Here is a 15167-nt window from a genome sequence, read left to right as displayed (position 1 = left end):
TTTTTACTTTTAGTTTGAACTCTAATTTGTCGCTTCTTTTCTAGAATACTGCTACATGTCTTTTGTTAATAAAAATTATTTATTTGACGAGGCAGTTCGAATGTATGGTTTCCTAATTGTTAAAGATGGCCGAGTCATCACAAAACTCTATCCACAAAATTGCTTGGAATATATATAACGTAGACAAGAAAGATGACACATTATGCAGCATAAAAAACTTTGAGTTGAAAGTAAATAGCGATTTGTATGCTTCCCAGAAGCCTTCCTCTGTCTCTCTCTCTCTCTTCCCTGTCCGTAACTACTACCTCATTGAGATAGGCATCGCACTCCTTAGTGATGAATGACTAGCTCTATTACTCCTATTAACAAAGGAAGAATGACGAAAGTAAGTAGTTGGCTTTTGGATTCGGTTAGGCACTAAGAGAGAATGTTAGCTACTTTTGTGTAAAGATAGTTAGGCGTTTGCGATGTGCTCATGTAACAAAATTCCAGCATACTTTTTTTCTGTAAAGTTTTAGGCTACTAGTCCACCACTTGTTTGATAGTTTGCTTCTTCCAGAACTCCTCCTGACCATTTAAATACATTTCAATGCAAACTATCAAAAAATTCTCACCAACCAAAACAAATCATGGACAACATTGCTTGGATTATAACATCTAAAACATATACGCTACTCCTCTGTCTTCATGACCTTAACTGGCAATCCTCCTTTCATCCTAAGAGTCAGTGATAGTATATGCTCTGGTGTGCCCTCCTTGCCCACAACACTAATCTTAAACCTCTCAAGCACACAAGCTACTATGGACTTCATCTGTATGTAAGCCATCTCTTTCCCCAAGCACATCCTCGGGCCGGCGTGGAACACCGGATACCGGAATGGGCTTACCGGCTTAAATATGCCGTCTTCCAACCACCTCTCTGGCTTGTACTCATTGCAATCCTCCCCCCATATGGCCTCCACCCTTGCCATGGCATAAGCACTGTATGACACAAACCATCCTTTGCCGACGAACGTGCCGTCTGGCATGGTATCGTCGCCGTCGCACGACTGTGTGTCCATGGCCACAGGCGGGTATAGCCTCAGTGACTCGGATATCGCGGCGTGGAGGTAATGCATCTCGCCGAGATCTTCGTAGCTGAAAGTAGTAACGCTTGAATCTTGACTCGAAGCTCGAATCGACTTGACTTCTTGAACTATCTTATCTGCAACGTCGGGTCTTGTTGATATGATCCAGAAGAACCATGTCAACGCCGACGAAGTAGTCTCCCGACCGGCGAGGATGAAGTTCGTCACAACGTCACGAAGGCTCTCTTCATTGTGTTCTCCATTAAATGCGAAGCGCGAGAGGAGATCGCTTTTGTGCTCAATTGCTTTCTGCTCTCTTGCGCGAATGATCTTCGTGGAGTAGTTATGAATAACTGAGAACAATTCTCTCAGCCGCCTCTCGGAGCCGATGTTGAGTAGCTTCTTGATCCTCCAGGCTACTTTGATTGGAGACATGAACCGATCCATCACAAGATTCTGCGCTTCTCCGAAGGCTTTCATAAAATCCATATCGGCGTCGCCACTGGTGAGGCACCCCGGATCTTCGTCGAAGGCGACATTGCAGATGTTATCGAATCCGAAGCGTTCGAGAACATCTTGGAGGTCGACGATCTCATCTTTCTCTTGCGCACTCCTCAACAATGGCAGGAGACGTTCAACAATCTCGAACTGCACCGTTTCCACCACGAAGTTGCGAAGCGACCTCTTGTTGAACTCAAAGCTCGCGGCTTTGCGTTGCCGCCTCCACTGCTCGCCGTCGGAGTTGAAGATGCCATGGCCGAGGAAGTCTTCGAGCATGGAAATAGAGAGCTTCCCTTTCGGGTAGTTGCCAAAGTTGGTCTTGAGCATGTGTTCGACGTTGAGGGGATTCGCGGTGATCACACCGCCGACGAGTGCCGCAGTCTTGAATCCCATGGTGTGGGTTGGGCTGCGGATGAGGATCTCCGTCGACCATTCGAGGAATCGGTGCCGGTTTCTGATGTAGTGGGGAAGGTAGCCGAGTATAGGGTAGGATTTGAGTCCATGGGTGATGGGTGTTTTGGCTGAGTCTTGGTGGAAGAAGAGGTAGAGTAAGAGGGGAAGGAGGAGGAGGAGGAGGAAGAAGAGCGACTGGAGAAGGGAAAGCTCCATGAGTTAATTCTGAGTCTATCAAGATTGAGATTTGTTCTTATATAATTGGGATTGAGATTGAGAGAAATATAAAAATGGGGAGGGATAGTTTCAGAGATTGGGCATGTGACAATAGGATTCTTGATGAACAAGAAACTTCCTTGGTGCCCATGGATTTGAAGGATGGTATTGGAAGGATCAATTGTTAATTGTAAGTTGAACAGCTTCAGGAACCATTACAAAGTGATGAACTTCTTACTTGAGATCTCATTTCAGATTGCTCAGATGGGGATCAGGGTATAGGAACTTTGATAGGACTAGTTCTCATCCTGCATCAAACAAACACTTGCATTGAGACAGAGAAATGGAATTAATCAAAAGAATAGACAAATTTTCATACTTGAAAGTGTTTCTCACTCTAGTGTAGCATGAACAGTGGCTTGAGAGTTGTTTGATTGAGCAGATACATTCTAAAAGAAAAAGGAAACATGATAGGCCTACATGCCACCAGTGTTTTTTTACATGAAATAAGACTAACCCAGCTGAGTAGTAGTTTGAATTGATTAAGATCAAGCTCATTTTCAGCTGTTTGGATTCGACTTTGTGCAAAAGAAGTTGACTTCCCTTAGCTCGGCTCCGCTTTAGTGCAGATCTTCCACCAGGGCTTTGCATTCAGCAACCGAGCCATACGTGCATGCTAAGTGATTTCCTAAACTCTAAACCTTAAACCCTAAATCCTATACCGCCCTCCTATCACTTTGTTAGAGCAAAAAGCAATCCCCCAGAGACAAGCCTGAGATCCAAGAGCTACAAAAATTAGAATAGTGCTTAACAAACTTGTGGTATGGACCAATTCATTCATGTAAGTTGCAGAAAACAATCCATTTGACATGAGTGGGGAAAATGGGATTCGAATATAAAGCAATTCGTGCTTGCAGAGAAGAAATTTGCTGAATATGTAACATATGATACGAAATCTAGGTTTGAATGCAGTTTAAACAAAAAATGCAAGGACAAAGAACAAAAACAAGATCGAATGAACAATGAGATCAAAAAGCTAAAGAAATGGTTAAATTTTGAAGCAAAAGCAGTCTCAAATTTCCTGATCATTTACCCATTCCTACTCACCTGCTGTACTCCTTACTCTGCCATATACCTATTTTTTCAAATTCATTGATAACAACCATGCAGCATATTTTTCAAATAAACACATTGACGTCAAGATATCACTGAACCGAGCCAGATATCTGAAGTAACACAGTCAATCCATGGTCCTTAATGGCCTTTTGTAAATCAAATGAAGTGCAATTTATTGGTACAGCTTTGATAAAATAAGGTTCTAACCTTCTCGACTGTGGAAATTGTAAAGATCAATAGAGCCAAAGGTCCTCCTCTGGAGACAAGCAATTTCATTTCTTAATAGTCCCATTGCTCAACTTTCATCCCATCAATTTATTGAAGAACATGAAATGCCAACTGCTAAGATCACCTTCATGGTCAGCTTCAATTTCTCAATGTGGCTTTATTCAGAACTTATAACCTCAGCAAGTAAGAGATTGAAAACAATTAATATAGTTTCTTGCCTACATCTTGTCTTGTTATAGATCATAAATCAGAGTCCACAGTAATCTCAAAGAAAACAGGAGTTATTTTGCATCTCTTTCGTACAAACGAGGGTATAAAGTGCAAAAAATTCGACCTGGTTTTCCCTAATCTCAAACGAGAACATCAAATCATCAAAACCCATCACGCGAATCAGGAAAGAAGAAAATAAGAGTGCTGAGTCCAGCTTACCGGAGAATGAAGAAGGGGGAGAGAGAGAGAGTATTTCGACGAAGGAAAGAAACCAGACTTCCGAAATAAAGCACTTGGAGTCGATTGAAAAGTTGAGTGGTGGATTATGATTGAGAAACCGAAGTTGACTAGCAAATTATCCAAGGCAATCCATCTGGCACTATTATAAAGTAGCTTTATTATGAAATAATTTGTCGTTAAACTAATGATTTCGAAGAGACAAACTAAGAAGACAAATAATAAATTGATCCAAATTAACATTCGAAAGCTAACCAACAATTGAATGTAACAAATTCCTCAATCTTGCAAGATTTATCCTTCCACTAATCTTGCATACAGAACAATTTTCTTTCCACTAATGACCCCAAGCATTTTCGGAAATAAAAATAAAAAAAGCAGTACCCCAAAGGGAAATCCATTTCATTTTGGATGACGTACGGCTAAGATGGACTCCAAACGACGAAAGCGCCACCAGTAAACGTACGCGCGTATAGAGCTACGCGGCGCACGCTAGCACTCGACGCCGGCGCAGGCAGCGCGGCGAAACCCGGGCGGGAGATCCGGGCCCCGAGTCCACTCACCGCCCGGTATGTCGTACACCAGCACCGCCCCATCCGCCGACGCCGCTGCCTCGTCGACGGTGCCGCCCCTGACTGCAGACACGTGTACGACCGCCGCCATCCTGTCCGCTCCCACAGCGGCGCAGCTGAAGAGGACCGCGCCGCCGAGCCCGACTCTGCTCGGCACCGGGGGCGAGTCGAGCCGAGTCCACTCGCCGCCCCTTCTCCCCCTTCCTCCCACCTCCCACCTCCAAAACGAGATCTCCACCGCGTGGCTCGCCAGTATGTACACGTGCTCCCCCACCCCGCACGTGCCGACCACGCACCCGCCCCCGGGCACCGCGCGCGGCCGCAGCCAACCCCTTCCCGCCACGTGATACGCGTCTACCGAGCCAGCGCACACGTGCGCGTCGAGCACCCGTCCCGACCCAACCCTAAGCCCTCCGGCGACGTAGAAGACACCCCCGGCGGCGGCGCCAACGCAGCCGTAGCGGCGGCGGGGGGCTTCGGCGATGACCTTCCACTCGTCGGCGGAGGGATCGTACTCCTCGACGGCGGAGGTGCGGGAGGAGCCGCCAGCGACGTAGATCTTGCCGGCGATCGCGGCGGCGGCGAACTTCTTACGGGGGAAGAGGGTAGGGGAACGGGAGGAGATGTGGCCGGTCCAGGTGTCGTAGAGGATGGTGGCGCCGCGGCCGATAAGGTAGACCGAGCGGCCGACGGGGACGGCGCGGGCGTGGGAGAAGGATCCGGATCCATCGGAGATCTGAGGAGAGAAGGGAAGGGGGAAGGCGGTTACCTCCCATGAATCTGCAGCAGTGGAGGCCAGGGGGAGCGTAGCGGAGGTGAGGACGGCGAGATCGGAGACGGAGACAGCGTGAATGGATCGGCGGAGGCGGTCATGGAGGCGACGGAGGTGGAAGAAGTCAGGGCTGTCAAGGAGGAGAGCGAAGCGGCGGCAGACAAGCGGGAGGGAAGGGAGCGAGCTCGAGGAGACCCTACCGAGGCACTCGAGGAGGAGGTCATCAGGGAGGGAGAAGATCGGGGCGGCAGCCAAGGAAGCTACGACGGCTACGGAGCTCCGGTGTCCGCGATGGCTCTCCGACGATGGGTTGGCAATTTCCCGTCGAGGATCGGGGATACAAGACTTCACGAGCCACGAGAAGCTCCGAGAATTGCAGCTCTCCGCCATGCGAGTGTTCGACGGAATCACCCGAATCGCCTCCCTTTTTCTTTTCCTTCTCGTCTCCTCTCTTTCTCTTTCCCCTTTTCTTTTTCCGATGCTCGCTTTTGATTCGTTGGCGAGATAGTGGAGTTTATGCTTTCCCCGAGGCGCCAAATCTTGCTTAATTATAACTTAGAATTTAGAATCGTTCCCCTTTTAAATTTCAAAATCCGGAGGAAATCGTTTCCATTTTGGGCTAATTGGCGACGTATCGAGCTCGTGAATAGTTTATTAATTGCAGTGGGATTGGATTGGGCATGTGATGTTAGAAGTAGAGTGTATCTGTCGTTTGTGTAGATGCCAGCTAATAGGCCTTGGAACCATCGGTTAAATCAGTGTTCCTAGAGCGACAAAATTCGGCAGATAGGCGAAGACAAACATACTGTTCAATGTAACAGTGCGCATATGATTGTTGTTCTTGGTTGGTTCCAGGTTTCAACAGGTTACAGGTGAATTATTCACAAACAAAGGTTCCTACGGAGTGGCACTGGTGTAATAGAAAACCAGTAACGTAGCCATCAACCACCTATGCAACTGTGGAAGATGTATTTGGGCGGTTATGGTTCATTTGTATGTGAGAGTTAGCTCAATTGTATGAGGAGTGGTCTCATTGTTTGGCTTTGGAAAGAGATAAAAAAGACATTGATGTGATAATTGCTGGGGTCTTAATTCATGTGACTGATCACAGACGTAAGGACCACAGTCCAGTCCAATCGCGGTTGGATAGGAGCGGGAAAAAGCATCATCTGAACCTAAATATTCTCCTCCCATGGCTGCGCTCCGGTCTTCGCTTCCCCTCCTCCTCAATGCTCTTCTTTCATCTCTTCTTCTTCTTCTTCTTCTTCTTCTTCTTCTTCTTCTTCTCGCCATTAATTACTTGATGGATAGATTAAAAAAATAAATAAAGATTAATTTCCCATAGCTATGGCTTTACAAAGGAAAGACAACTATGCATAAAACCTCTTTTTTTAATTGAAGCCCATATCAAATTTCACGACGAAGAAATTTACCGACGATAGACTGACGACTATGTATATGTATATTCATAATCATTAGATATTTTAATTCAGCTTATTTCGAATGATTTACGGCTTTTGGACTTGTTTAAAGTTTAGGCTCATAAAAGGGTTAGACTCATTTTGAAAATGGGCTTTTATTAAGGTCGATCTCTCCTAGATTTGAGATGATCTCAGCCTAAAAAAATAAACTATTCTCTCATTACTTTATGAATAAGATTAATTTTAAAATATGTATTTACTTTTCTTATTCCTAAGAGCGTAAATGGGAGACTTCAACTCAAGTTTGACTTAAAAATTAATTTTAATTTTATTTTGAGAATCAACCTGGTCATCTCAATTTGAGCCATGCACTAACAAAGTTCGAGCTTGAATCAAAAGTTTATTTATCAAGCCATACACTAGCCTTATAATACCAAGTTAGACCTAGCATGGGTTGAGACAGTAGTGGCTTGAGGAGGAGGAGTAACTTGAGGAGGAGTAACTTGAGGAGGAGGCTTGCCAACGGAGAAAGAAGAGTGGCATTCTGAGGAGGAGGTGGTTAAGGAGGCGGTGACAACTTGAGGAGGTGGTGGAGTAGAAGGAGAAGACGGAAGAGGAGGGGGCTTGCTTACAACGAAGGAGAAAGAGGAGAAGGCTTGCTGATGATAAAAAAAGACCTGATGGGTGAGCAGCTTAAAGAGGAGAAAATGATTAGTTTGGAGTTGGAGTCTGTGAATGCTAAGTTAGAGTTTGAATTTTAGAAAATAATTTTACATTAAGCCTATTTAGTTGAACCAAAGCAAGCTAGCTCCGTCTCATTCTCAGTTTGACTTAAACTAAGCTCAAGCTACTCATATATTTTAACACCCTTAGTTATTTTCAAAATTAGGTATTTATTTTAAGAATAATTATTTTTGTGTTTATCTGTATTTTAAAATAATAATATAATAATATTTTTTAGTGTGATATAAAATAAAGGAAAAAATAGAAATTTGTTATTTTGTTTCTTATAAAATTATCATAAATATTCTTTAATTTAATATAAAATAAGCTGATGGGATAGATATCAAATAAATTAGTAATTAAGTTTGTATGTGGTATAAGATATAATTTTAATAAATAATATTTTAAAATAAAATTATTATAATATTTTATTATTATTTTAAAAATCTTTAGAATAAAAAAAATATTCATAAAGTGAAGGAGGGCATATTAGATAAGCCGAACTCCGAGCGGACTTAGTGAGGCTCGGCTCGTTTAGGCGTCCAGCGCAACTCCAATATTGGTTGGATAAGAGCGGGAGAGAGCGTGATCCAAACCCAAATATATCAAACACTCTTATCCCTCCTCTCCACTCCCTCTTCTCTCCAATGGCCGCTCCCATCTCCAAACTCTTCTCCTCCTCCTCCTCTTCAATCCCAACGCCGACCTCTCTTCGCTCCTCTTCCATCCCTTCTTCTCCTCCCATTGAATCCATCTCCGTCGTCTGCAATCCCAAGAAGCCATTGAAGGATTCCTCGAAATCGCTTCTTGCCTCAGTCGCCACTAGTCGGAGGGATTTGATCGGGGGAATCGCTTTGGCTTCCGTAATTCTGAAGCGTCCCTCAGTATCGGAGGCTAGGGAGGTCGAGGTCGGGTCGTATCTGCCGCCGTCGCCCTCCGATCCGTCCTTCGTCCTCTTCAAAGCTACTCCCAAGGATACTCCGGCTCTTCGTGCTGGTAATCGATTTCATCTTAAATCCCAAATGCTTCGAACCATATAATGGGCATAATTGGTTATCGAATCATATTTGTGTGCAATTTTAATTTAAAACATTAAAGCTTGAGTAGATTGGCCTTTGTTTCAATTATTGGCATTAACTTGGTGAATTGTTGTTTTCCGATCATCTGATAAGTAAATCTGGCATGAATATAGTCATCTTAATTCATTATATCCTGTATATGCAGATAAGAACAGTGTGATCAATTACTTAGGAGTCAAATAGTTTCCTAGTGGGAACAAATTAGATATTCTCTAGGAACTATTGATCCAGTTACATACACGTGTATATAATCACGCATATAGAAATTGAAAATTCCACCCTCTAAATACTTATATATCTATCTATTTTGTAGATTTCCTCTTCTCATGAACCTTTTTGAAAAAACTATTAATACGTGGATATATCTTACCTCCAACCGGATAAAAAATTATAGATCCAAACTCGGATCAAACCAATTATTAAAAAACCGTACAAGCTTACAAGACTCGACTTACAGACAAATCGTCGATTCGCACGACTTTATCTTACACAATTTTGATAGCTAAATCTCATAATTCATTGCTTTTTGTGATTGATTTTTAATTTTCATAACCCTTGAGATTGATCTTTAGTCATGGTGACTCTTAAAATGAATCTTTTCAACATAGAAGAAGAGTAAAACCTTTGTCAGTGAAAAATGTTGTTTCTCTTTAAGGTAATAGCCGATCTCTTCTAGAGTTAAGGCATCATAATTTTTATATATCTTATAAAAATAAGGTTAAATTTAAGTCAAATTAGGTCTCACGAAATCTCAGATTTTGTAAAATTTTATGGCCCCATTCAAACAGCCTCCAAGTGTGTTCGAACGGCCAAAATAATTCTCTATATATTAGAACAACTTCGAATAGTATGTATGGTGCGTTCAAACAGCCAAGAGTGCGTTAGCACTTATTTAGATACTTCAAATCTTAAAAATTATCAAATTTGTAGATATACTCATATACATGTATAAAATATTTAGAATATTTTGTACACATTTGTCAATACTAAAAACCTAACACTTTTAAATAAATTTTGGAACTTGATTGGTATTGTTTCCTGTTCACATTGGCATTTGTAACGTCCAATAGCTAATTAAAATATCACAAGATTCTAAATTTGCTTTCTTTTGTGGATTTCATCAATTACCTTACCTGCTTGCGGTTTATTTATTGTTTCTTATGTTATATATGAGAACTTACATAGCATTCTGCTTCTTCTAGGCAATGTGCAACCTTATGAATTTATTCTTCCTCCTACTTGGAAACAAATACGAATTGCCAACATACTATCTGGAAACTACTGCCAGCCAAAATGTGCTGAACCTTGGGTGGAGGTGAAATTTGAAGATGAAAAACAAGGAAAAGTTCAGGTGGTGGCTTCCCCCTTAATCCGTCTGACTAACAAACCAAATGCAACAATAGAAGACATCGGAAGCCCTGAGAAATTGATCGCTTCTCTTGGTCCTTTTGTCACTGGAAATACATTTGATTCGGATGAGCTATTAGAGACTTCCATTGAAAAACATGGTGGTCAAACGGTATTCTTTCTTTCTCAAACTCCCTCTTTTAGTTTTTCTAGTCCTTTTTCTTCATTGCAATTTTACTATCTTGCTGTTTAGAGAGATTGCTTGCAGAACATAAGATACCATCATCCCTATCATTATCCTGAACTCAGTTTGAATGATATCTTTTGAAAAGTTAACTGCTTCTTAGAGGTTTGGTTTATCATAGATTCTTAAACCACGAAATTCTTGGGGGTTATTCAACAACAGGTCATCTGTTCTCGTCATTAGCTTTAGATGGTATTAGTGAGTATTTTTGGAGTAGTTCTGCAATAATGAGTTGTGCAATCTTTTTTCCCCTAAATTAGCATGAGGTAACTTAATAAATTATTTGTTTGAAATTTCTTCCTCCGCTGAAATTTTCACAAATTGCTTTCAACACATGAAAGCTCTTATTCTTGCTAATTCTAATGTGGCACCAATCAAGATACATTGTTAAATGTCTGAAGTTTTATGACTTTCTATCTCTGAACAAATAATCTCTTTCTTGTATCTTTCAAGTACATTTAGCTTCTGATATCTTTCTATTGGCAAGTGCAGTATTACACTTATACGCTCGAGACTCCATTTGCCCTGACGGGCTCGCACAATTTGGCAAAGGCAACTGCCAAGGGAAATACTGTTGTTCTATTTGTTGCCAGCGCCAACGACAAGCAGTGGTCGTCATCTAAGAAGACCCTTAAAGCGATGCTAGATTCATTTCAGATCTAGTAATTTAATTGTAAATGAAGCAATAAAACTGAGAGAGCAAATGCTCTTAGATGTAAACATTGTCACTTTTTGTATATGTGAATCACAGACAGAACTGTGGAAGCACAATATGACCTAATGAATGTATATCTCGTGTAAGAGAAGGGAACAGATTTTGACATGTTGGTATCATTGTAATACTTCATGAAAGAACAATGATTTTTCTTCTGTCTGTGTAAAGATAAAATTGTTCTGCGATCAAATTTGTTTCAAATGGTTTTTCTTCTGTTTGTGTAAATTTTAAACTAGTTCACAGCACCTGATCAGTGAGTAGGACTTGACAAAAATATCAACTTAATTCTTGCTGATGCTGCTATTTTCGACTCAGAGTAAGTGTCTTCAATTGTTTTCCTCTTCTAACAACAGTGGCATAAAAATAGAGATAATTTCCAGGTATCTGACTGGATTAATATCTCAACATGCTATACGTTTCATATGTAATAGCCATACAGAGAGACATTTGCACTAAATTTTTCTTAAAGTTTTGAAATAGTAAGACTAAGTTTTTGAAAAATGAGTGCTTATATTTTCTAAGCACAATTTATATAGAAGGTCTATACAGATCCATTAGAATAATGTTGGTCAAAGACTTGGAGTAATATAACTTGGGACAAAAGTTTTAAATAATTATTATCGAAAGGTTTCAAAGTAATATAATTATGGCTACATTCCTTAAGATATCGTACTTAAAGTCTTAAAATAATAGACCAGATCTGGACGGCCCAGATCTACCCATCTAGATCCAAAACCAAGTTCTAGAACCCACTGCTGTCACTCCCACTGATTTCCCATCCAACGGCCAGGACCTCTCCACTTGGCCGAAGCTATTGTCTTGTGTAATAAGAAAAAAAGGAAGACAACTTATTCGGATTTTGTCGTCTCTCGAGTCTTAAAGATAGGGCGTAGTCTTCGCCTTTCGCCTTTCGCCTCTTTTCGCCACAAAAGAAAAGAGAGAAGGGAAGAAATTTTTAGAGAGGAGAGAAGGAGAAGGAGAAGAAGAATTCTATCTCCATCTCTCTCTTTCTTCCCCTCTCTCTCTCTCTATCTCTCGCTCTCTCTCTCTCTCTCTCTCTATTATGCTGGAGGGAGGCATGGAGTCTCCGGAGAGCTGCTCGGCCGGCCCTCAGGCGACGGTTTTCGGCGCCGGTGAGAAGGAGAGGGAAGGACTCGTCTCGCTTGTGGATCCTTTCCTGGTCGAGGCGCTTGAGAATCCCCGGCATCGGCTCACCGGTTTGTGATTTGCTTGAAAGCTGCTTACTTTGATTGATTTTTTGAGGGCAGGGTTGGAGGGTTGGAATTCGCGTAAAGATTGGGACCTTTTCTTTCGTTATGGGCCGTGGAGAGTTGATTTTTGCTTCGATTGAATCTGATTACTCGGTGGGATTTCTTCTTGAGTTATTGGTTTTAGGGTTTCTGTGCGTAGATCTTGGAGTAGCTGGTAGAATTACGAACTGAGACCAGAATTACCTTGCTTTGTTTACTGCGCGTGTGTGCGTGTTAATTTTGGTGGGTTATTTGATGTTTAGGGTTCTAGCTGTTGCATTTCTTGCGTGTTTGTTCCTTCCGTTGTTGCTATCGTAAGATCTATTTCTCCAATTTGGTGTTGCCCTGATATGATTACATTAAGCAACTATTTGATATTTAAACAAGGGAAAGACACCATGAATGAATGCTTATTTCAGTAATTTGTGAGTTCCTACTGAAGTATCTAGTTGATGTGCATAGGCATCGCACTTCATGTACTTTTCTTTAAAGTGATTGTTGTCTTTCCATCTTCTAGGTCCATTCTCGGTCTTGCAAGTATGTCATCTAGGAATCTAATAGGTATCAATTATGTTCAGGCAAACCACTTACTTATTTAGCACCTATTATTCAGAGTTGGCTTTAGTATAGGGATCTTTTTCTGCAATCCAGATCCATTAAGTGTAAGATTCTTTGCTAAATTAAATGTTCTTATGTTTTTTGTCACTAGGACATCAGTTTTGGCCTGTCGACCAAAATAATATTATCATATAGTCTCAATCCAGTAGTGCTTCATATGGTCTTAGTATATATGCACACCACCACAATATATTGTCATATAGAAGCTGCACCAACTTCTGTTGGATATACTAATTTATTATCCTACCTTTTCTAGGGAAGTTCCTTGCTCGTCTATCTTAACTCATCACGTCTATACTCAGCTTCTGCGTGTGTTGTTTCCTAGTTGCTTAACATTCTGATCCATAGTTAGGTTGTAAATATCTTGCTAGATTTCCTTTTGATATCAGAGGTATATGACCTTCACACAAAAACCTGGAGACTCTTCTTCTTTTCAACCATCATTCCTTAATTCTATTTGCAATATCTTCATAAATCCCCCTCTTCTTATTACTAATCCAATATAACGGAATTACTCCTTAGGTACTTCTGTTCTGCGAGGATAATTCTTTCACCATCTTAATATATCAAATTTTACGTACATTACTGGGACAGTGCACAATGTTATTGCAAACTGCTAGAAAAGATAAATTAGTTTTATCTGTCTGTAGGCGCCAACAGTATTCCTTTCTGGTACAAATAGGATTGCAATAAATTGTTGTCATTGAATTATGGAATAGGTGCATTTATTCGATCATTAGCAATACCTGAAATTCCCATCTCTTGATTTAGTCTATCCACCTTGAGTTTTATTCGGTGTTTAAATTTCTTGGAATAATTACCAAAGTATGATTTAAGTATTTAACGTGATTGACATCTTAAATTCTTTTTAGCTCTCGTATCTCCATTCAATAATCTTAAACAATTATTTATTTCTACTGCAGTTCTACGGATGGAGTTGGACATTCAGAGATTTGTGCAAAACTCTGATGTACACCAATTTGAATTCCAGCATTATCCAACATCATATTTAAAACGTTGTGCACATCGTGTCGCTCAACACTATGGGTTGCAGACCATGGCCTTAGACAACAGCATAGATGGTCAGGGTAGTAGGGTAATTGCAAGGAAGACTCCGAGTAGTAGGTTTCCAGCCGTCTTCTTATCTGATATTCCTGCACAACAGACTGAAAAGGAGGTAACTAGTGGACAAGTTAAGATTGCAATTCGGCAGAGGCCAAGAGGAGCTTCCTCCAGTGATGCCGCAGAACTAGTTAAGAATGGCGGTATGCGGAGTATGGAAGAGCGGAAGGAGGAATATGACAGGGCTCGTGCCCGTATCTTTAATGGTTCTAACAATTCAGTAGCAGAATGGCCACCATCATTTCCCTCATCTGAAAGCAAAAATGTCTATGCCATCAGGGAGGATCAGGAAAGTCAGAAGGCTACTGAACAAATTATCAGAACTTCTAAAGATGGTGGATATACGATTGCAATTTTTAGAGACCGAGAGAAGGACCGAACAGATCCTGATTATGACCGGAGCTATGAAAGGTAGCGAAGTGCCTGCAAAGTACTAAGCATCATAATATTTTCATATATTAAATCCAAGATAATAGGTCTTCTTGAAAATATGGGCTTTCTGTCGTGCTGAGTATATCATAAATCTTTGTAGGTATGTTAGAGGTCTCACACTCAGGCAGAATTTTGGTATGGGGTCCCACACTCTTCTTCATCCTCCTTTCCCACAGTATGAGGCAGGCACCTCTCAATTCGGTGGTCATTTGGCGAGAAACCAATCTCCAGCGAACTACATGTCTAAAGCCGATGTGAACCCTTTTACCGCTACTGGAAGCAATCAAACTTTCAAGAATTCCGTCTACATGCAATGGCCTACCCCAGCTATGATGTACGCAAACTCGTATGAGCACATGAGACATGCCATTTTTCAGGTTGGTGTGAGATTCTTTCTCAATTTGTCATGTTTCTGTTGCTAGAATGATTGCTGCTTTTTTCGTTTTTCTTTTCCTAACGAAATAATGTTAAACTTGTGCAGGCTCCATTCTATCAGCAGCCACTGAGCTTTGAGCATACTCGGAACTGCTAGTAGATTATATAGTATTCTAGCTACTTACCTTACTTTAGGTACAGTAGACTAGACTTTGAGACTGTCGGAAATTATGTCTTCCCACTCTTTCTTGACTTCAATATTTTGTGGCAAACAGACATTAGCACTTGTGGCCTTTTGCTGTTAATTCTGGTTAAGTTATTTCCTTGAGAGCTTGTAACCTTTGTCATCTCAATCTTATTCTATGGACTATCACCTTATTCGTATATTCCAAGCTTACTATTGTGTTGAAACGAGATCAAAGGATGAAGGATCACCAAGTCGTACATGTATAAACCCGAGTTAATGTCGTGGATCACTCTTGAAAAGTATTATGTATATATATTATATAGAGGAAAGAAAAAAAAGAAG

General features: G+C 41.2%; 4 protein-coding genes across 8 annotated transcripts; 2 read left to right on the top strand and 2 right to left on the bottom strand.

The window, feature by feature from the left end:
- Window positions 1–467: 467 nt before the first annotated feature.
- Window positions 468–4035, bottom strand: LOC140761282 (cytochrome P450 CYP94D108). Of its 4 annotated transcripts, none has more exons than XM_073098550.1 (2): window positions 3951–4035; window positions 468–3632 (listed from the first exon to the last, which is right to left on the bottom strand). In XM_073098550.1, the coding sequence occupies exon 2, from the start codon at window positions 2175–2177 to the stop codon at window positions 672–674; it is 1506 nt and encodes a 501-aa protein (XP_072954651.1). In that variant the 5' UTR covers window positions 2178–3632; window positions 3951–4035; the 3' UTR covers window positions 468–671. The 4 variants fall into 4 exon arrangements, with proteins under 4 accessions (XP_072954651.1, XP_072954653.1, XP_072954652.1 ...); XM_073098552.1 differs by lacking the exon at window positions 3951–4035 and having other exon boundaries at window positions 468–2485; window positions 2557–3934; XM_073098551.1 differs by lacking the exon at window positions 3951–4035 and having other exon boundaries at window positions 468–2963; window positions 3501–3934.
- Window positions 4036–4228: 193 nt separating this feature from the next.
- LOC140761284 (F-box/kelch-repeat protein At5g26960) lies at window positions 4229–6110 on the bottom strand. Its single transcript, XM_073098554.1, has one exon. It carries the CDS (start codon window positions 5700–5702, stop codon window positions 4461–4463), a length of 1242 nt encoding a protein of 413 aa, XP_072954655.1. The 5' UTR covers window positions 5703–6110; the 3' UTR covers window positions 4229–4460.
- Window positions 6111–8035: 1925 nt separating this feature from the next.
- LOC140761101 (psbP domain-containing protein 6, chloroplastic) lies at window positions 8036–11024 on the top strand. Its single transcript, XM_073098290.1, has 3 exons — window positions 8036–8452; window positions 9738–10054; window positions 10619–11024. Exons 1-3 carry the CDS (start codon window positions 8104–8106, stop codon window positions 10787–10789), a joined length of 837 nt encoding a protein of 278 aa, XP_072954391.1. The 5' UTR covers window positions 8036–8103; the 3' UTR covers window positions 10790–11024.
- Window positions 11025–11758: 734 nt separating this feature from the next.
- Window positions 11759–15022, top strand: LOC140761159 (uncharacterized). 2 transcript variants are annotated; one of them, XM_073098369.1, is made up of 4 exons: window positions 11759–12058; window positions 13633–14242; window positions 14364–14640; window positions 14745–15022. In XM_073098369.1, exons 1-4 carry the CDS (start codon window positions 11905–11907, stop codon window positions 14793–14795), a joined length of 1092 nt encoding a protein of 363 aa, XP_072954470.1. In that variant the 5' UTR covers window positions 11759–11904; the 3' UTR covers window positions 14796–15022. The 2 variants fall into 2 exon arrangements, with proteins under 2 accessions (XP_072954470.1, XP_072954469.1); XM_073098368.1 differs by lacking the exon at window positions 11759–12058 and adding an exon at window positions 12065–12205.
- The last annotated feature ends 145 nt before the right edge of the window (window positions 15023–15167 follow it).

This window comes from Typha angustifolia, chromosome 6 (assembly GCF_048772165.1).
Source record: "Typha angustifolia cultivar Huaian chromosome 6, ASM4877216v1, whole genome shotgun sequence".
NCBI classification, from domain to species: Eukaryota; Viridiplantae; Streptophyta; class Magnoliopsida; order Poales; family Typhaceae; genus Typha; species Typha angustifolia.
Note: the sequence above shows the minus strand (reverse complement) of the source record. Positions and strands in the feature narration are given on the sequence as shown.